Source organism: Coffea eugenioides, unplaced genomic scaffold (assembly GCF_003713205.1).
Source record: "Coffea eugenioides isolate CCC68of unplaced genomic scaffold, Ceug_1.0 ScVebR1_13;HRSCAF=70, whole genome shotgun sequence".
In the NCBI taxonomy this organism is placed as follows: domain Eukaryota; kingdom Viridiplantae; phylum Streptophyta; class Magnoliopsida; order Gentianales; family Rubiaceae; genus Coffea; species Coffea eugenioides.
The window spans coordinates 62,354-84,098 of NW_020861799.1; the positions used below are offsets into that span (position 1 = coordinate 62,354).

Sequence of the window (21,745 nt, forward strand, 5' to 3'; positions counted from 1 at the left end):
TAGAGAGTATAGAGCAACTCATTTATAGTTTATATAAGTGTCTATATTTCTTGCTTTATTTGAAGTCATCTTGTGATGACGGGAATTTTCTTCTTTCTTGTTTTCTTTGTTAATTTTGTGTAAATTGAAAGACATCTTCCCATCAACATAACCACTGAACTTTGGATTAGTAGCCACTAAAAAGGAATTAAGTCCCTCTTTAGGTTGTAGTGAAAAAAATCCAAAAAAAGTGCTAGAATATTGTTAGGATCCAGACGCCGAACAAACAACTATTGAGACATCAAGTGCACAACAATTTATGAGAAACAAGCCACAAGCATGAAAGATAAACGACACACAATATTTAATGTGGTTCGACTCCACCATTGAGCCTACATCCACAGAGAGAAACACGTTCTTTATTATGAGAGGAAAATCCTATATAAGAATACAACTTGAACCCAAACCCAACCCTTGTATACCATCTCTCATCTCCCAAAAACCCTCTCTCACACACCAGGTATAAGGCTACATCTTGCCCTTGTGTCTCCCTTCGTGTAGTATGCCAACCCACCTATTTATAGAGAACATTACTGCCAAAAAATCGAATAACAATAGGAAACGAATACTATTTCCTAAACTCATATAGAGTAGAAAATAGCATCTAGCTAAATAAGGCTTTACTTGACTACTACTTCAAGTAACTAAAACCAATTAGGAAACTAGTTACTTCCACGCAAAACAAGAAATCTACCTAAAAGAAATTAAACCAATTTCCTAACAAATCTCCACCTTGGCGAAAATTTCTTTTAGCAACCATTTGCCTTCAACTACCAAATAATATGGTACCAAACTACATACCCGAATCAATACAGTCCTGATACCAAATTGATTCAATCGGCAAATAAACATGTGTAGTTGCCCCCAAGTTTAACCTCCTGTTAACTCGCGAGAAGGTGCCTCAATTCACCATCTCCCTTTGCAGGATTTCTTCTCACCACCACTTGCAATCCGGGATCCCCTTCTATGAGCTCTAACCCTAACCATTGAGACAACCAAGTGGTAAAATCACCATACTTCTTCCCATCATCAGGACTGTCTTGCCACGTGTGGTTTCCAAGACTCCACCGGGATGAAGTATCAACCGTTGGAGGTGTGAGAAATTCTCCACCGGTTCACATCCAAAATCAGCATTGGACTCTACCTTTTCCTTGACCCTTGAATCACTTGCCTGGATTCACCGTCAAGTATTTTCAAGCTTTTCGACTTCCTATCCTTCACCATCAATGCTTTTTGCCAAGCCATTGAAATAAGGATATCACTCATTAAATTGTTCAATTAGTAACAACTACCAATTCACTTGATCTCAATAGTTAACTAGGATCCAACCACGAACTTTGCTCTATTGCCCAGTCTCGCAACTAGGCTCTGATACCACTTGTTAGGATCCAGACGCGGAACAAACAACTATTGAGACATCAAGTGCACAACAATTTATGAGAAACAAGCCACAAGCATGAAAGATAAACGACACACAATATTTAACGTGGTTCGGCTCCACCATTGAGCGTACATCCACGGAGAGAAATACGTTCTTTATTATGAGAGGAAAATCCTATACAAGAATATAACTTGAACCCAAATCCAACCATTGTATACCATCTCTCATCTCCCAAAAACCCTCTCTCACACCCCAGGTATAAGGCTACATCTTGCCCTTGTATCTCCCTTTGTGTAGTATGCCAACCCACCTATTTATAGAGAATATTACTGGCAAAAAATCAAATAACAATAGGAAACCAATACTATTTCCTAAACTCATATAGAGTAGAAAATAGCATCTAGCTAAATAGGGCTTTACTTGACTACTAATTCAAGTAACTAAAACCAATTAGGAAACTAGTTACTTCCACACAAAATAAGAAATCTACCAAGTTGGGCTCTGAGAGAGCCAAACTCGGGGAGAAATAAGAACCACAACCATGGGATTGACACCACATCCAACCCAAAACCTTAAGGCATTGGATCTATGGATCATTCCCACTTATATTTTCCTCATTCTACTCATCTCTTTCCGATGTGGGACATTGATTCACACTTGATATCCCAACAAATATTTCTTTAGTTTAGTCGGATCTGTATACTTGTTAATTCCTTATACAACCTCTTTAGACTTCCCTCCTTATAAAATAGAATATATTAGTTTATAAGAATATTATCATTGTGATAAAAAAAAAATCTTCCCTTCAACATACTTCAACAAGTCATCAAATGAAGTTAAAAGATAGCAAGCAAAGATTTTTTTACTCACTTTCAATTTGCTTCCTATAGGACTATATTTGAAAGAGTGAGAACAAAAAAAGGGAGATAAATTTGTATCGTTTAATGCGAATGTTAACGCCGACAAAGTACCCTTTTGTATTTGTAGTCACCTCACCACCTTGACTGTGGCACTGTCCGCAATGAAGACTGCAACTGAGGAAAGCGATTGAATGATGAACTTAAGCAATACAATTTCATAGATTTACGTCTAAGATCAGCAAAATTTGTTTGTATGTCTTTCGGCTTGACTGGGAAGATGAGTATAAAATACAAAATTGTGTTCTGTGTTGTTGAATGGGAAGATAATGTTCCGCTTACGTGGAAAAATGGCATTGTATTGTTGCTGTACATCCCAGAGTTTTGGACGTCTTGGTTTGTCTTACCCCGTTAGCCCAGAATACACGTCGAAGACTTGTAAAAATGTCTTGGAGAAAAAACATATGAACAGAAGTTGAGAGAGTGAGTGAGACCGAAAGTGAGTTGAGAGCGAGTGCTCAATATAGCCACAAAAATAGGCGTAATTAACGGTTGTTCTTTTCGAAAAATGCATGTATGGGTAGACCCGGGATACATTTAATGTAACTCAATGTTGTGACTTGTATATGTTTTCTTAAAGATCAAAATATGAATGAAAAAAGTTATCCAAATATTTTTTAAAGTGTAATCTGCATCTTTTTATATGTTTCTACGGTTTTAATCTTTAAAAGATAATGTAAAAGGTTTTTTTTTATACTTTCTTCCAAGTTTTTTAGGCACTTTCTTCCAATTTTGGTAATTTAATTCTTTGATACTTCATTTGTCGCTTGTTGGGTTTAGGCATTGTCATTTTTTATACTTTCATTTGATAGTCTACTTGCTTAAACAATTAACTTTTTGGTCTCAGTCAAGAAAAAAAAATTTGGTCCAACGAGTTCAACCACCTTTCATTGTTTTTTTTTTTTTTTAATCAATTTTCCAAGCATGTTTCTAAGTTTAAAGAAGATCGAGTTTAGTTTGAAGGGACATTAGCCTGATTAATAAGAGATTCGTGGTTGGACTCTTTATCTTTTGTATTGGATTTTATCATTTAATTATTATACAAGTTTGAATTTTATATCCATCATGTGTTGCTAAAATGTATGTCTAGAGTTATGGATGAATTTCTTGTATTTTGTTTGTGATGTTTACTTGGTTATTTGATACTATGATTTTGAAGAAGTTATTTAGCAATTTTGGTTATCTAATCATAATTAACTGGCTATTAGTTTTGATGATTTCAATGTATTATATTTGCAATGAAAATTAAAATTTAACACTAAGTGCACTCACGAGAGTAGACGTGAATTTTTTTTTTTTTTTTTGGCTTTGGTGGTATTATTTCATAGAATTTCACTGAAAAAATGAACTTATAGTTAATTTTATAACTAAGAGAGTAGTTATAGTTTGATAACAAGTATAGATGATTCACTACAAGAATATGTTTTACATAGATTAGGAAATTACACCATGTTTAGTTAAGATAATAACACTCGATTAATCAGTAATTTTACTTGTAAGAGTATGAAGGAATTTCATAACCGTAGAAGTTTTTTATCGTCATTTTTACTTTATTTAGTTTTATGATTGTAGATTCGATTTACTTGCTTCAATTTGTGGTTATCTAAAGAATAAAGAAATTGAAAACCATTGGTAATTGACAATTTTTCCTAGGGGATTAACATCTAATATCCCCTATAAATGATCTGGGAGAAAATAGAGGGTATTTAGGTTTTTAAAATTTGATGTAAAGTAAAAAATAAAAAAGAACCAGCGTTGACTTGCTATACAGAAGTATGTTTTAATCTGGAAGATAATTCCAAAACCAAATTTCATCCGGTCAGAATTCACGCTATTATTATCTCTATCTTTGTCCTGGCATACGTGCATTAGATGTACCAAGTGTCTGGTATGTATATATATAAGTACATGCAATAGACATTATTAGCCCGTGTCTGTTGTCTTAAATGCTAGCAAAACTGAAAGTATAATCATGAAGAAATTATCTCACTTGTATTTTCCCCTTGGACTCTTCTTGCTAGGTTCTCTCTTATCTTGCTTAGCCATGGCCGGCCCCAACATTACCTCGGATCAATCAGCCCTTCTCTCATTGAAAGCCAAAATCACTGGGAATCCTCACGAAATCTTGGCAAGCAACTGGTCGGCTACTTCCTCAGTTTGTCACTGGAGAGGAGTCACTTGCGGCTCCCGCCACCGCAGAGTCACTGCCTTGAATATCTCCAACTTGGGCCTTACCGGCACCATTCCTCCACAACTGGGCAATCTCTCCTTTCTCATGTCCCTCGATATGAGCAGGAACAACTTTTACGGGGAACTTCCCAATGAATTGATTCGTCTGTCCAGGTTACGAGTCCTTAGTTTAGGCATTAACATGCTTAGCGGAAATATTCCCTCTTGGGTTGGTTCCTTCCAACAACTCCAACACTTTTCTCTAAAGAACAATAGCTTTACAGGCTTTATCCCACCTTCTATCTCCAACATGTCAAAGCTAGAGACATTAAATCTGCAGTTTAATTCTCTACAAGGAGCAATACCAATGGAGATTGGGAATTTAAACAAGTTGAAGCAAATAGTCCTGGTCCATAATCAGCTTTCCGGTTTTCTGCCACTGGGGATGTTCAATATTTCCTCACTGGAAGTTATTGCTCTTCAAAATAATAGCTTATCTGGCAGTCTTCCATCCAGCATATGTCCCCGTCTTCATGGACTCACATGGCTTGACCTTGGCCGCAATAAATTAAGTGGTGTGATACCACCATCGTTATCGGAGTGTTCGAAGCTTCAGGTACTGTGGTTGTTTGACAACAACTTTAGTGGAGTGATACCGGAAGGATTTGGGAACTTGACGGCGCTCAAGCAACTATATCTTAGCGGGAACAATTTGATTGGTACCTTCCTAACTATTTGATATACTATTAAAAAAGAGCTACATATTGCTAGTTATATATTCTCAAACAATTAAATAATATATTGATTAGTAATTTGAAGGCTTGTATGAAGGAAATCCTGAAAGGTAATTATAGAATACATAAAGGTAATTACTTATCAAACCTGAAAAAATAGTTGGTAACACTTTCGGTAACTAAAGAAGAATACAAAGAATTTTCTTATTAAACATATGTGGTAGTAAAAAAGACCGTATAACATTTCCAGACGTAATAATCAAAATATGAATCACACAATCACCTCAGCAAACTACCAAAGCTTAGCTTCCCTTTTTTTTGTGTGAAGTTATATATATATATATATATATATATATAAATATATAAGCTTGAATCTTTTTATATGGTTTTTTCTAGATTTTATCATGTTTGTAATTATTAAGCATATTAATCTGCAAAATATATGCATTTATCCGAAAGAAAAAACAATTCCATGTTGATTATATATGCAAATTTGCCTTTCTATTGTCTTCAAAGCCTATTGACTTAAATATCTCTTGGTTGTTGTGAAAGTATTTTATCCGAAAAAAAAAAGCAATTCCTTGTAATGAGGTTTTAAGTAAATTCTTTAAAACATTCTAACACGAGTAAATTAATCCGTAGCATGCACTGACATTTGTAAACGTGGTAACTCTCTAGGTAGTATTCCGCACGAGTTTGGCCGCCTAAAGCATCTTGAAGTACTTGTTTTGGAATTCAACAGCCTAACTGGATCCATACCAGCCCAAATATTCAACATCTCGACACTGCAAGTACTATCCCTATCGAACAATACGCTTTCTGGAAGACTTCCGTTATCCTCAGGTTATGGATTGATCAACCTTGAATGGCTTGCTCTCTTTTTGAATGAGTTTGATGGAGTGATACCAGCGTCAATCTCAAATGCGTCTAAGCTGACTTTTTTAGACTTGGGTGGAAATAGATTCAGAGGTCCAGTTCCAAACTCTCTTGGAAACCTAAGACTTCTAAGACATTTGGGTCTCGATGAAAACCATTTGACAACTGAACCTTCATCGAGAGAATTGAGCTTTATCAGTTACTTAACAAATTGCAAGTACCTGAAAATATTAGGTTTTGCTGAAAATCCGCTGCACGGTTTTCTTCCGATATCAGTTGGGAATCTCTCAACTTCTATGGAGAGATTCTATGCATATGGTTGCGGAATCAAGGGAAGCATTCCCGATGGAATTGGGAATTTGAGCAGCCTAATGATTTTGGATCTAGTAGGAAATCACCTGAGTGGGCCCGTTCCGAGCACAATGAAATACTTGCAAAGTCTTCAAGGTTTGGATTTGGGTGCTAATCAATTGAGTGGTTCAATTCCGGATTGCATTTGCAAGTTAAAGAGATTGTACCAAATCTATCTGGGGCAAAACATTTTTCGTGGGTCAATACCATCATGCTTAAATAATATAAGTTCCTTGGGAGGAATTGACTTTGCCGGGAACTTATTAAACTCAAGCATACCTGGTAGCTTGTGGAACCTCACTGATCTCTTGAGGTTGAACCTGTCATATAATTCCTTGAGTGGCTCACTACCTTATGAAACTGGAAATTTGAAAGTAGTAACGCTATTAGATTTGTCAGGAAATCAGCTTAATGGAAATATTCCAAGTTCCTTAGGTGGCTTGCAAAGTTTAGCAACGCTTTCACTAGCACAAAATAAACATCAGGGACCTATTCCAGATTCTCTCAGTCACATGTTAAGCTTGGAATTTTTGGATCTATCCATTAATAATCTATCAGGTCCAATACCAAAGTCCTTGGAGACACTTTTATATCTCAAACACATTAATCTTTCTTTCAACCACTTAAGAGGAGAAATTCCCTCTAGTGGTCCTTTCGAGAACTTCACATATGAATCATTCATGTCTAATGATGACTTGTGTGGCGCTCAGAGGTTTCATGTTCCTCCATGTCCTTCTCCTCGGATTCACAAATCGAGTCAGAAGAAAGTATTTCATATGCTAGGCATTCTATCAGGTATTGGAGCAACAATAATTGCTCTTACAACTGCTGCAATTTTACTTATAAGATGCCGAAGAAAGGATGGGATTTCAAGAAACACTGATTTGTTGCCCATGGGATTGCCAAAAAGGATTTCATACTATGAACTTGTGCAAGCGACCAATGGTTATGCTGAAAGCAATTTACTTGGCAAAGGGAGTCTTGGATCTGTATATAAGGGTATTTTGACGGATGGGACAGTTGTAGCTGTGAAAGTTTTCACTTTACTAGCAGAAGTCACTTCCGGGAGTTTTGATACAGAGTGTGAAGTTCTACGCAACCTTCGCCATAGAAACCTAACCAAAGTGATTGGTAGCTGCTCTAACTGGACTTAAAGCCTTGGTGCTTGATTATAAGTCCAATGGGAGGCCTTGAGAAATGGTTGTACTCCACAACCATTGCCTGGATCTGCTGCAAAGGATAAGCATAATGATGGATGTTGCTTCCGCATTGGAATATCTCCATTTTGGTTATACAACACCAGTGGTTCACTGCGATCTGAAACCTAGCAACATATTACTCGATGAAAGCATGGTTGCTCATGTGAGTGATTTTGGTATGGCAAAGTTTTTGGATGAAGAAAGTAGTGTCCTGCATACCAAGACACTTGCAACGCTTGGATACTTGGCACCAGGTTTGGCACATTTGACTTCTTTTTAGTTGCTTTTTTATCCGTTTTTTACGTGAATTATATGTCAATCTTCCAAGTTTTCTATTTTTTTCGCTTTAAGCGTGATGTATTACCTTTTACATCACAGAGTATGGACTTGAAGGGCAGGTGTCAAAGAGAGTTGATGTGTATAGTTTTGGCATTGTTTTGATGGAAACCTTTTCAAGAATGAAGCCGAGTGATGAGATGTTCAAAGATGATTTGAGCCTGAAGAGTTGGATTGAAGAATCTCTGCCTGATGCAACAACTCAGGTTATAGATGCAAACTTACTGGGGCGACAAGATGAGCATTTCAATGAGAAATTGGAGTGTATTTCAGTGATCTTCAAATTGGCTTTGAGTTGCTGTGCTGAATGCCCGCGAGATCGGACTAATATGAAGGATGTTGTGGCGGCACTTGAAAAGATAAAACGTCAACTTGAGTCTTTTCCGAATATCTCGGCATGAAAGTACGTTCTTTTACTTAATCCAACTGATCAAGTTTGCTCCACTCAATAATATATTATTAAGATGCAAAAAAGTTCTGTCAATCTATTTGTCTGTGCCCAGTTTCATGTTCATTTTCTTAGTTCTGTTTCATGAAAATCTTTATTAGAGTTTTATAATTTGCACGCTTAAACATGTTTCTTCCTTTTTTTCTTTGGCTTGTGCAATAATCTTCTGCGACCAAGAATGATGATGAAAATGATGAACCTTGAGTTGGCAGTGGCACTACTAGCACTAAAGTGGGTGGAATGCGAATTTCTTGGGGTGTTGGAGATTTAATTTGTTCATTCATGGCGTGTTTCGATTTTGGGTGATGATAGTGGTAAATTCGTCTATAGATACGGAAGCTCTAAGAGGATTTAGAAAGCAAAATCTTGGGTCATGTCTTGATTTGGTTTTCAATCATTCCAAATTTGGGTCTGGTGATGATGGTGGAAGAAGAGAAGGGAAACAAGAAAAAAACGCAAATAGGAAAAATAAAAATTTAAAATATAAAAATGATAATATAATTAAATAGGGTAATATTGAAATTTCACAGACTTCCACTTAGACAAATGGTTGCCATCCAAATTCCAGATTAGTCTAAAGTATAGGGACGTTATTTGGGGATTTTTGAAAAATAAGGGAATTTTTTAATCTTTGCATAACCCTGCAGAGGGAAGTTTTCTGTATTTTAGAACCTAAAACAATCACACACAGTGACTGTCGTCGCTTAACACATATGTACACATTAAGTAACATGAGTTTTTATTGCACACGTGATGTGTCGTAAAAGTCTAAATGTTACAAGTTTTATTTTTCTTGTATTTCCTCCAAAGGGGTTAAAATGTTACAAGAAATGTCAATCCAAGGGAGGTAAGTGAAATTTTAAAAACCTTAGGAGAGTTAAGTGATATTATAAAAAATCTCGGGGGAGGTTTCTGAAATTATCCCATATATATATATATATATAACACACACACACAATAGGATTAATTTTTCATACACTGTCAGCGTTGAATAAATGACAAATATGTAAAATTTAAATTTTAAATTCAATTTCTATACATATGTCATAGATCCAACGGTAATAATGTATACACTGTGTATATAAGATTTACTCATATACATGTATATAGTTCTATTAAGTAAAAATGTTAGGTAATCAGCAAAATTCTGTCTGGACTAAATTAAACCAAGTGAAATCTCTATTTATTAGGTTGGGGGTGAATACAAAGGACTCTACCTTTTCTACCCCCAAACAAAAAATCCATAAATTATGTATGTGAACATCGGCCCAAAAGAAGATAGTAGTAACTTTTGCCTAACAGGCCGATTTAAAAAGTACACAGTCCCAACACTATTGAGAAGCCCATCGTGCACTTACTCTTCGTGGGTATTTACAGGTGTTTTTTTTCTCTCGATTGACCAGAAAAATATGCAATGCAATCTCACGAGTCTTCTCCATGGGTGGGCATTGGACAAAGAAAATTTTTGAAGGTTACAATTATGTCGTTGTAAAAATCGAATTTAGCAGCCTAAAGTTGTACTAGAAACGTTTCGGTTTGTATCTCGATTAGTTTGGGCCCAAAGTTTCATCTAGTGTTGTCTTCTATGTTGTTGATGAGAGCAAACTTTGGACAATGCTCCTTAAAAGTAATTTACCTCTATGGTGTATATAAGATTCATGGGAAATTAAATATTCTTACATTAACAGAAATGTATCATATAACTAAGATCAAAACATTTGTTCACTTTTGTAATTCATGGAGTTGGATTTTCGTTTCCGCACCATCATTTAGTTCTTTTCTCAATTCAGTCCTTCAAACAGTATCCTTCCCAAATTTCACCTGCTGATTAACTATTTAGCGTTCCATTTGTTAATTCATTCCACTTTGGGTTGTAATCATGATCACATAATCGTTATTTATGAAATGCGTAATCTGTTGGGGGTTAAATATTCATTGATCACACCAACTAAAGAAATAAATCATTTAAGCTTTTTTAATTATAGCAGCTCACAGTTTGGCCAATTTGAACATTTTGCCTTTTTGAACCTGTATTTGAAAACAAGCGGTGCTTAAAAAAAATCCATTTTGCATTAACTAAATGTATAGTGGAACTAGTATATAATGTGATTTACAGAAAGTATCTCTTTAGTATGGCCTCGCATGAGATCCCACCAGACCACTTCAGTTCTGAGTTAGAAAATGCGAAAACAATGGCCATTATAATAAGTTGTTTTGAATATTATGCATCAAATGAATAATCCGACTACAATATGATTAAACCTATGTCGCTACCCAAAAAAAAAAAAAATATTGTAGCTAGGAAGGTTGGGCCTTAACTAGTTGAGTTTGTCTCCTAACAATCTCAACCAACTTGTGAAATTGGCATCAATGTGTAGGGCTACGCTCAATATACTTCAAGACCAAAAAAGTTTTTGAATTTACTCAAGGTGGGCATAAAGAAAAGAGTCATGATTGTGTAGAACTAAGATGGATAGCAGTCACAAGGGCATAAATAAAAGAAAAGAAAAGAGTCCATATGAATTGTCTATATGGATGCCAAAACAGTTTCACTATATTACTTACCAGAGCATTCAGTAACATATTAATTGCAATTCCATATGGCGTACCATTTGGGATAAAAGGATTAGATACTCAACATTTTAGAGTTAAATGGATTAGATAATTTTTAAAAGATTTTCAACGAGAAAGGATAATTTTTAAAAGATTTTCAACGAGTGAGGTTTTTGAAACCTTCGTCAGAATTAGTGAAAAAAAAAAAAAAAAACACACTCAAAAAATGCATTGGTTGATTAAGGATGGTTCTGCAATGTGTTCCTCGTATCATAAAAAATTTAATTAACACTAAAAGGGTATACGCTGAGTTTCTACGTGAGGATACAACTTCCCATCAAACTTCTAAAACTTGAGTGACATTACTCTGGCCTGGCAATATCTAGTCCTATTGACTATTCTTGATTTTGGAGAAAAAATGGTGAAACTAAGACACATTTAACACCAGATTATATCGTGTCAGTGATTGGCAATGGAGATTCCGCTTTTATATGGTTCGAAAATTAATGTTACCCTCATGGACCTCTGTTGCTGAAACATGGCCGTACTATAGTGAGGCAGTTTGGTAGTAGTTTATAGGCCAAGTCCTCTTCAATTTTTGGTGAAGTTCAATGGAATTAAACTGCCAATGGGAAGAAGAAAGGAATGAGATTGTGTTTTTTTTTTATCCTTTTGTTAAGCCAGCCATGAAATTGTTGTGACCTGCCTTTATCATATGAGTTATGTGTAGAAATATCGATTGGATACTAAAGACAGGTTGATAAGGTGGGGCGTCATTGCTGATCAGCGTTTTCCATTGTGTAGTCGTTTGCTGATTTCTTCAACGCTCTTATTCTGCTATTTGTTGGTTAATCATCTTCCTCGGTTAGTTAACTATTTGTGTTCTTGGCCTTTTGCTCCATATCGAGACATTTCCCCGGAATCAAGTCGCTCTGAACACCATATATGCGGTTCTGTTGAACACCCCAACTGATATGAAGAGCACAAACAGTTGACAGATTGCTATACAGGAAAAGCCCTTCAAATAAGGCCCAGAAAAATTAAATGTTGCTAACTTGCCATCAACCACATTATGATCTGATATTGTGGCTGAGAAAAATTTCATATTTCATTTTCAAAGAAGACTTGGACTCCAATAGAACTGGGAAAAGGTATCCCCAATACAACCACTCCCCCCCCCCCCCCCCCCCAACAAAAAAAAACACCAAAAAACTTTTTTTCCCGGATATTACTATTTTAGAAAAATATAGTAAACACAATTAGGTGATTTTGTATATAAAGTATCAGAAATTTTCTTGGTTGTATAACAATTTAAACCTCATTTTAGAGTAGGAAAAACTAAGCAAATTGAAGGGACAGAGTTACTGGCGAATACATAGAAGGGTAATGCTGTCTCCAAGAATATTTGATAGATTTTTATATTATTTCATTAAGTTAAAAAAGAAGGGTAGAGTGCACGGAGGTTTTTTTTTTTTTTTGGAGTAAACATATCATTTGTCTTTTCTTATGATAAATATCACATTTGAACGTACAGGAGAGTAGCTTTGGTGTGTTCAACATATTGTATCCCTACAGCTCTTCATGCTATGGGAGATTCGAGTGACTTGGGATGGGCAGGTAGCTTCAAGTGTGAGCCATTTAGCAAGTAAAGTGCATAAAATAAAATAATAAGAAAGAGTGTCACGTTTAAGGGGTTACGTTAGATGTAGCCATTAGTGCCAACGGAATGAGGTGTAAAATTGACCAAACACAAGAAGGTATCAAGGAAATTATCTGCCCGACCCTAAACTATTCCTATTATGTTCATTTAACTGCTCAACAATACATTGTCGTAAACAAGCCCCTCAACAAAAAAAAGTGTCATGTTTAAGTATTTACATCAAATTTAGCCGTTAGTGTTGACAGAATGAGGGGTAAAATTGACCAAACAAGAAAATTTCTTAATGTTTTTCTTCTTGACATTTTTCTTAACCTTCATTGGGCTTTGATGAAATAATGAGGCAATTTCATCTGTGACGCCTTTTAGAACATTTCTCTTGATGTCTTGGTCAATTTTACCCCTTATTTCGTAAATACTAATAGCTAAATTTGACGTAAGTCCTTCAATGTGACACTTTTTTTTTGAAGGGTTTGGTTGCAACAGTGCATTATTGAGGGGCCAAAGGAGTGCAAAAAAATAGTTCAATGGTCGCACGGACAATTTCGTCAAAAAACTGTTTAGAAATTATTGTGTTTGATCAATATTACCCCTCGTTCCGTTAGCACCAACTTTGTTTTAAGGGACTTGTTTGCGACAATGTATTATTAAGGGGCTATAAATGGGCAATAAGAATAGTTTAATAGCTGGATAGATAGATTTTTCTTTAAGATGTATACATGTATGTGTGTGTAGGCTTCTGATAATGTAGTATCGACATACACTGTAAGCGGATTGCACTGCTTTTTTCTTTCATTTTTCTATGATATGCTGGTTTGGGAACTATTATAACCTTTTGCGAAATCTTGGTTCTCGACGGGTAGAAAAAATTTGCCAAAGAATCGGTACGGGTTAGAAAAAGGGTTAAAAGTAAAAAAGCTCTGTAATATACCTAATATACAAAAAAATCTCTCGTGGTTTCAAAATATATAAAATAATATCTCATGTTTTAAATTAAATTGTAAACTAACAGAATTAGTTAAATTTAACGAAAATAACGGTATCGCCCGTTAAATTTATCGGATTCCGTTAAATTTACCGTTAAATTTGGACAACGTAAAACAAGTGTATAAAAAGTAAAGACTTTGGACAACGTAATAAAACCATGTAAATATGTAGGTACCAACACACTGTATATGCGAATTGCTACCGTATCAATAGTAATTGAAGCTTGACTTGTGCCACAAAATGAACCATAGAGACGTTCCAGAAATTAAATGTCGCCCACCTGTCATCATCTCCATAAAGCTCTAACATTTTGGCTGAGAAAGTCCAACATTCACTTTCAAAGAAGACCTTGACTACAAAGATTGGAGACTTGAATTGGTAAAATAATCCCAACTAACCCCAAGCTTTCATTATTTGTTTTTTGAAAGCTCAAAAATTGGTATAATTAGTAGCTCTGGGTTGATTGGGAAGATGATGCGCCAATTTTTGTGGAAAGAAACACTTCCATTGTCGGTGTTAGTTGCAAGTCTTGGGCATGTTAGAACTGGATAAGCACATGCTATAAATTTGAAAATGAAAGCGTAACATTTTCCCAACCGAAATATTTAAGATACGCGTTATAAAACTTGTCAAAATGAAAGCACGACAGTTGGCCTATTGAACTACCCAAAGACGTGTCACAAGAGTAATATAATTAATCAATACCCTTGTCATCATTCTTTGCAGGTGGAAAAATTTATTAGGTGTCGAGATTGCGGTCTTGATTTGAAATGTTGATAGGTCTCAAAAATCACTTGAAAGTTGTCCTACATTTTGATCTTTGTCTTTTTTTTTTTTGTTTAAAAATATGAGAAAATTCGAGCAAGTAAATAGATAAATAACTAAATAAAGTAAAATAATAAGGAATGAGGGTTCATTTGCAAGCATCAGCTGAAGATTTTGTACAAGGCTATTTCTATGAACCCGTTTAATATCCTTTTTTTTTTTCAAATTCAATTTGGATCAGTATCTTAAATTGCTGGCTTTATCTATTTTCTATTTATACCTTTCCATGAATAATGTTACTTTCTCTTAGCAGTATAAAACTTGACGTACGTAAAGATGAATCTCGGCCGGTTAGGTGCAAATGAGAAATTGCAAAAGAGAGGGTGGCTGGGGTTTTGAACTTTGATCCCCCATAAATTTTGAGAAATACTTTTGAAGTCCTTATCTCGCTGGCCTATAATTTTGGGAAAATGCCCTATGCCCATTGCCTTCCACCTCGCCTCCTCTCCAAGCTTTTGCTTTAAGAAAAGCTTTTAAAAATTTACTTGTCCAATGTTCTTAGATTTTGCGTTTGGCTATAGTTGGTCCACTTTTTATAACTTTCGGTCCTCATTTTGGACAATGCTCTTTAATTGTTTTAATTGTGAATTCTCTTGGATAAAGTATTATTGCATTTTAATATAGCAGCTCTATTAATAATTGGTCTTCCTTTTGTACAAATTATCTCAAATAATTGAAATTACAATTGGTCAGAAATTTTCTCATGAAAATCTATAAGATATATATGAAGATAATTTAATCCATACTTCCTATTTAAGATCCGAGATCGACTTATTTTCCAAAATAAGAGAGCATAGAGCAACTCATTTGTAGTTTACATAAGTGTCTGCATCTCTTGCTTTATTTCAAATCATCTTGTGATGACAAAAATTTTCTTCTTTCTTGTTTTCTTTTGTTCATTTTGTGTAAACTCAAAGATTTTTTCCCTTCAACATACTTCTACATGTCATCAAATGAAGTTAAAAGATAGGAAGCAAAGATTTTTTACTCACACCTTCAATTTGCTTCTCATTGGACTATATTTGAAATAGTGGGAACAAAAAAAAAAGAGATAAATTTGTATCACTAAATGAGAATGTTAACACTGGCAAAGTACCCTTTCATATTTGTAGTCACCTCACCACCTTGACGACTATGGCACTGTCTGCAATGAAGACTGCAACTGAGGAAAACGATTGAATGGTGAATTTAAGCAATACAATTTCATAGATTTACGTCTAAGATCAGCAAAATTTGTTTGTATGTCTTTCGGCTTGATTGGGAAGATGAGTATAAAATACAAAATTGTGTTCTATGTCGAATGGGAAGATAATGTTCCGATTATGTGGAAAAATGGCATTGTAGTGTCGTTGTACATCCCAAAGTCTTGGTCGTCTCGGTTTGTCTTAGCCCGTTAGCCCAGAATACACGTCGAAGACTTGTAAAAATGTCTTGGAGAAAAAACAGATGAAGAAGTTGAGAAAGCGAGTGCGACCGAAAGTGAGTTGAGAGCGACTGCTCAATATAGCCACAAAATTGGTGTAATGAACGGTTGTTCTTGAATAATAAATATCTATTCAAATAAAGTATAAATTTTACATATAACCGTGAAAATGGTCGAATTCACAGGAACTAAAAATAATTCGTTTCAAATAGGTAATACCGACCGAAAGTGAGTTGAGAGCGAGTGCTCAATATAGCCACAAGGCCTAACTGATAAGTTATTAAATTGAAACATTAATAAATAAATTCTAACCAAGGAATAATTTCGGAAATGGTTCACTAAAATTGATCACTGATGCAATAATAATTTAACTTATTAACGGATAAATAAAGTTATAACTGTCAAACACGCGATGATAATCAATTTCTTCTTGCTATATTGGTGATTAAGGTACGATCGTTAACTACTGCCCTAATCAAGAAAATAACCCTGGGTACGACCTTAGAGTTCAATTTTTCAATTGTTTAAGAATTAGAGAAACCCTATTCTAACCAAATAAGACGTTACGAGAGTTATTTTAAATTAACTCATATGTTCCCTGACACAAATCCAATCATGCCAGTTACGATTATTGTAAAGCAATTAAATAATTATGGATTTAACTACTCTAATTGATTTTAGGTTATTAGATTGAATTAAATATCAGACGCCCTTGATATTCAAACAATATAATAACAATAAGAAATTAAATTAGAGAATGTACGAATACCAGTAATAAAAAAATTAAATATAATCAATTCGATCTCACAATTTTAGATGAACCAAATCCTCTGTTATTTTTTATTAGAATAAAATGTTTAGTTAATCATCATGGAAAAAGCCACGCGTGAAATATTTGAGTTTAGTGCTGCAACCATTCTCCAAAAAGTGCGATGAACAAGAAAAGAAAAGACGTCCGTTCATTTCTTATGACAAAGGAGAACAGAAAAAGTTACGATGCTATTTTTTTGGATTTCATCTCCTATATCTCCTATAAAAAGATTGTTTCCAAAAAGTCAAGATAACTAACTAAACTGGTGTCCTAATAGAAATAGGAGACTAGTATGCGCTGTAGAGTTTGACTTCCATGGCTTCAAATCAACTAAAATTCAAGATTAAAAATCACGTGTCAAATCCCGAGTTTCTGGTCATGTAAAGTTAGACTTTGATGCACCTACGTCGAAGTGTATAGAAACCTAGTTAAAATCACGTTCTTAACTTCTTTTCGCTCCAGATCCCTACAAACAACACCAGTCACAAAAAATAAATAAAATCTACCAATTAATGCAATGCTTGGCCAAAATTAAGGGGAAAACAATCATAAATTAAATGACAAAATGCAACCTATTAGTTCTTTTCGAAAAATGCCTGTATGGAAGGACACGAGCACTTAATGTTGTGACTTATATATGTTTTCTTAAAGATCAAAATGTGAATGAAATAGTTATCCAAATATTCTTTTAAGTGTAATATGCATCTTTTTATATGTTTCTACGGTTTTAATCTTTAAAAGATTATGTAAAAGGGTTTTTTTAATACTTTCTTCCAAGTTTTTCAGACACTTTCTTCCAATTTTGGTAATTTAATTCTTTGATACTTCATTTGTTGCTTGTTGGGTTTAGGCAGTGTCATTTTTTATACTTTCATTTGATAGTTTATTTGCTTAAACAAATAACTTTTGATTAAAAAAAAAACTTTGGCCCAACAAGTTCAATCACCTTTCAACTTTCATTTTTTTTTAAAAAAAATCAATTTTCCAAGCATGTTTCTAATTTTAAAGAAGATTGAGTTTAGTTTGAAGAGACATTAGCCCGATTAATAAAAGATTCATGGTTGGATTCTTTTGTCTTTTGTATTGGATTCTATTGTTTAATTATTATACAAATTTGGATTTTATATTCATCATGTGCTGTTAAAGTGTATGTCTAGAGTTATGCATGAACTTCCTGTATCTTGTTTGTGATGTTTACTTGGTTATTTGATACTATGATTTTGAACAAGTTATTTAGCAATTTTATTTATGTAATCATGATTACTGGACATTAACTATGGTAATTTCAATGTATTAGATTTGCAATGAGAATTAAAATTTAACACTAAATGCACTCACGAGAGTAGACGTGCACTTTTTTTTTTTTTGGCTTTGGTGGTATTATTTCATGTAATTTCTCCGACAAAATGAACTTGTAGTTAATTTTATAACTACGAGAGTAGTTATAGTTTAATAACAAGTATAGATGATTCACTACAAAAACATGTTTTACATAGATTAGGAAATTACACCTAGGGATGGCAACGGGGACAGGCACCCGCCCCGTGGGGGGTCATTGGAGCAGGGGTTGGGGTGGGGGGGGGAATTTTTTCCCCCCGTTTAGAAATGGGGCAGGGGACGGGGGTATACTCCCCCGTCCCGCCACCCGTTTGAAAATATATATATATATATATATATGTACATAATTATATATATATATAATGATATTATCAATTATACTACTAATTATACATGTCTATTAATAAAAATTATTAATTATTTATACTAAATTTATTAATACATTTATGTTAAATTCCTAACTACACTTAATACAATAACACTTTTTTCTAAAAAAACACAATAATAATTTAGTGATTGTAATTGTATCAAAAGTGAAAACTTGATTATTTTAGTTATATTTGTTTTATTATATTAGATTGTATTCAAATAACCTTTGTTTAATTATTTTATGAGTTTCAATTGTGAGGTTACAATGAATAATAATTTGGTGATGTGTTGATATTTTAGTACTTGATTATTTGCTCAAATTTAATTATAATGAAATTATATAATAAAATTTTTTTAACCCCACGGGTGCCCCCGCGGGGGAAGCGGGGCGAGGCGGGGGCAGGGGGAATTAAAATGCAACGGGGCGGGGGTTGGGGGAGGTGTCCCCCGCCCCATTGCCACCCCTAATTACACAATGTTTAGTTAAGATAATAACATTCAATTAACCAGTAATTTTACTTGTAAGAGTAGGAAGGAATTTCATAACCCTAGGAGTTTTTTAATGTCATTTTTACTTTATTTAATTTTATGATTGTAGATTCGATTTACTTGCTTCAATTTGTGGTTATCTAAAGAATAAAGAAATTGAAAACCATTGGTAATTGACAATTTTTTCTGGGGGATTGACACCTAATATCCCCTATAAATGATCTGGGAGAAAATAGAGGGTATTTAGGTTTTTAAAATTTGATGTAAAGTAAAAAGTAAAAAAGAACCAGCTTTGACTTGCCATACAGAAGTATGTTTTAATCTGGAAGATAATTCCAAAACCAAATTTCATCCGGTCAGAATTCATGCTATTATTGTCTCTATCTTTGTCCTGGCATACGTGCATTAGATGTACCAAGTGTCTGGTATGTATATATATAAGTACATGCAATAGACATTATTAGCCCGTGTCTGTTGTCTTAAATGCTAGCAAAACTGAAAGTATAATTAATCATGAAGAAATTATCTCACTTGTATTTTCCCCTTGGACTCTTCTTGCTAGGTTCTCTCTTATCTTGCTTAGCCATGGCCGCCCCCAACATTACCTCGGATCAATCAGCCCTTCTCTCATTGAAAGCCAAAATCACTGGGGATCCTCACGAAATCTTGGCAAGCAACTGGTCGGCTACTTCCTCAGTTTGTGACTGGAGAGGAGTCACTTGCGGCTCCCGCCACCGCAGAGTCACTGCCTTGAATATCTCCAACTTGGGCCTTACCGGCACCATTCCTCCACAACTGGGCAATCTCTCATTTCTCATGTCCCTCGATATGAGCAGGAACAACTTTTACGGAGAACTTCCCAATGAATTGATTCGTCTGTCCAGGTTACGAGTCCTTAGTTTAGGCATTAACATGCTTAGCGGAAATATTCCCTCTTGGGTTGGTTCCTTCCAACAACTCCGACAATTTTCTCTAAAGAACAATAGCTTTACAGGCTTTATCCCACCTTCTATCTCCAACATGTCAAAGCTAGAGACGTTCAATCTGCAGTTTAATTCTCTACAAGGAGCAATACCAATGGAGATTGGGAAATTAAAAAAGTTGAAGCAAATTCTCCTCGACTTTAATCAGCTTTCCGGTTTTCTGCCACTGGGGATGTTCAATATTTCCTCACTGGAAGTTATTGCTCTTCAAAATAATAGCTTATCTGGCAGTCTTCCATCCAGCATATGTCCCCGTCTTCAAGGACTCACATGGCTAGACCTTGGCTTCAACAAATTAAGTGGTGTGATACCACCATCGTTATCGGAGTGTTCGAAGCTTCAGGTACTGAGGTTGTTTGCCAACAACTTTAGTGGAGTGATTCCGGAAGGATTTGGGAACTTGACGGCGCTAGTGGAACTATTTCTTCGGGACAACAATTTGATTGGAGTGATACCGGAAGGATTTGGGAACTTGACGGCGCTCAAGCGACTACATCTTCGCCGGAACAATTTGATTGGTACCATCCTGCTCCATGTTTTAATTGTCATTTAGGGAAATTTGACTAAGTGTAAAGAGGCATTTACATAATAAGTTGCGTGTATTAATAAGTATTTCTTGACCTTGGCATGCATTACAAAGTTCGTAATCTAATGTAACTTTGTTTTATATTTTAGAATAAATATTTCAAAGCTAATTAATCACCAAAGCTAGAAACATCAATTCTCTACGAGGGACAATTCTAATAGAGATTCGGAATCTAAACAAATTGAAGATAGTGAACATCAACAATTAACAATCAAATTGAAGATAGTGTTCAATATTTCGCCATTGGAGACTATTACTTTTGCTGGTAATAGCCCAACTCTTTTTGCATTTTAGCTGAAATTAGAAAAAAAAAAAAAGAGCTACATATTACTAGTTATATATTCTCAAACAATTAAATAATATATTGATTAGTAATTTGAAGGCTTGTATGAAGGAAATCCCGAGGTACACAAATTATAGAACAACATAAAGGTAATTACTTATCAAACCTGAAAAAATAGTTGGTAACACTTTCGGTAACTAAAGAAGAATACAAAGAATTTTCTTATTAAACATATGTGGTAGTAAAAAAGACCATATAACATTTCCCAACGTAATAATCAAAATATGAATGACAAAATCACCTCAGCAAACTACCAAAGCTTAGGCTTCCCTTTTTTTTTTTTTAAAATTTTGTGTGAAGTTATATATATATATATATGTATATATATAAGCTTGAATCTTTTTATATGGTTTTTTTCTAGATTTTATCATGTTTGTAATTATTAAGCATATTAATCTGCAAAAATATATGCATTTATATGAAAGAAAAAACAATTCCATGTTGACTATATACGCAAATTTGCCTTTCTATTGTCTTCAAACCCTATTGACTTAGATATCTCTTGGTTGTTGTGAAAGTATTTTATCCGAAAAAAAAAGCAATTACTTGTGTGAAGGTTTTAAGTAAATTCTTTAAAACATTCTGACATGAGTAAATTAATCCGTAGCATGCGCTAACATTTGTAAACGTGGTAACTAACTCTCTAGGTAGTATTCCGCAAGAGCTTGGCAACCTAAAGCTTCTTGAAGAACTTCTTTTGGGCTTCAATAGCCTAACTGGATCCATACCAGCCCAAATATTCAACATCTCAACACTGCAAGTACTGGCCCTATCGAACAGTACGCTTTTTGGAAGACTTCCACGCTCCATGGGTTATGGATTAATCAACCTCGAAGGACTTTATCTCAATATGAACGAGTGTGATGGAGTAATACCAGCCTCAATCTCAAATGCATCTAAATTAACTGTGTGGCCTTGAATTCAAACAGAT

At 34.7% G+C, this 21,745-nt stretch overlaps 3 protein-coding genes across 3 annotated transcripts; all 3 read left to right on the forward strand.

The window, feature by feature from the left end:
• Positions 1–4,381: 4,381 nt before the first annotated feature.
• LOC113755294 (receptor kinase-like protein Xa21) lies at positions 4,382–7,621 on the forward strand. The gene is made up of 2 exons (XM_027299332.1): positions 4,382–5,225; positions 5,919–7,621. Exons 1-2 carry the CDS (start codon positions 4,382–4,384, stop codon positions 7,619–7,621), a joined length of 2,547 nt encoding a protein of 848 aa, XP_027155133.1.
• Positions 7,622–7,664: 43 nt separating this feature from the next.
• On the forward strand, positions 7,665–8,403 carry LOC113755296 (probable LRR receptor-like serine/threonine-protein kinase At3g47570). Its single transcript, XM_027299336.1, has 2 exons — positions 7,665–7,920; positions 8,045–8,403. Exons 1-2 carry the CDS (start codon positions 7,665–7,667, stop codon positions 8,401–8,403), a joined length of 615 nt encoding a protein of 204 aa, XP_027155137.1.
• An 11,084-nt stretch (positions 8,404–19,487) lies between these two features.
• Positions 19,488–21,733, forward strand: LOC113755298 (LRR receptor-like serine/threonine-protein kinase GSO2). Its single transcript, XM_027299337.1, has 2 exons — positions 19,488–20,403; positions 21,462–21,733. Exons 1-2 carry the CDS (start codon positions 19,488–19,490, stop codon positions 21,731–21,733), a joined length of 1,188 nt encoding a protein of 395 aa, XP_027155138.1.
• Positions 21,734–21,745: the final 12 nt, after the last annotated feature.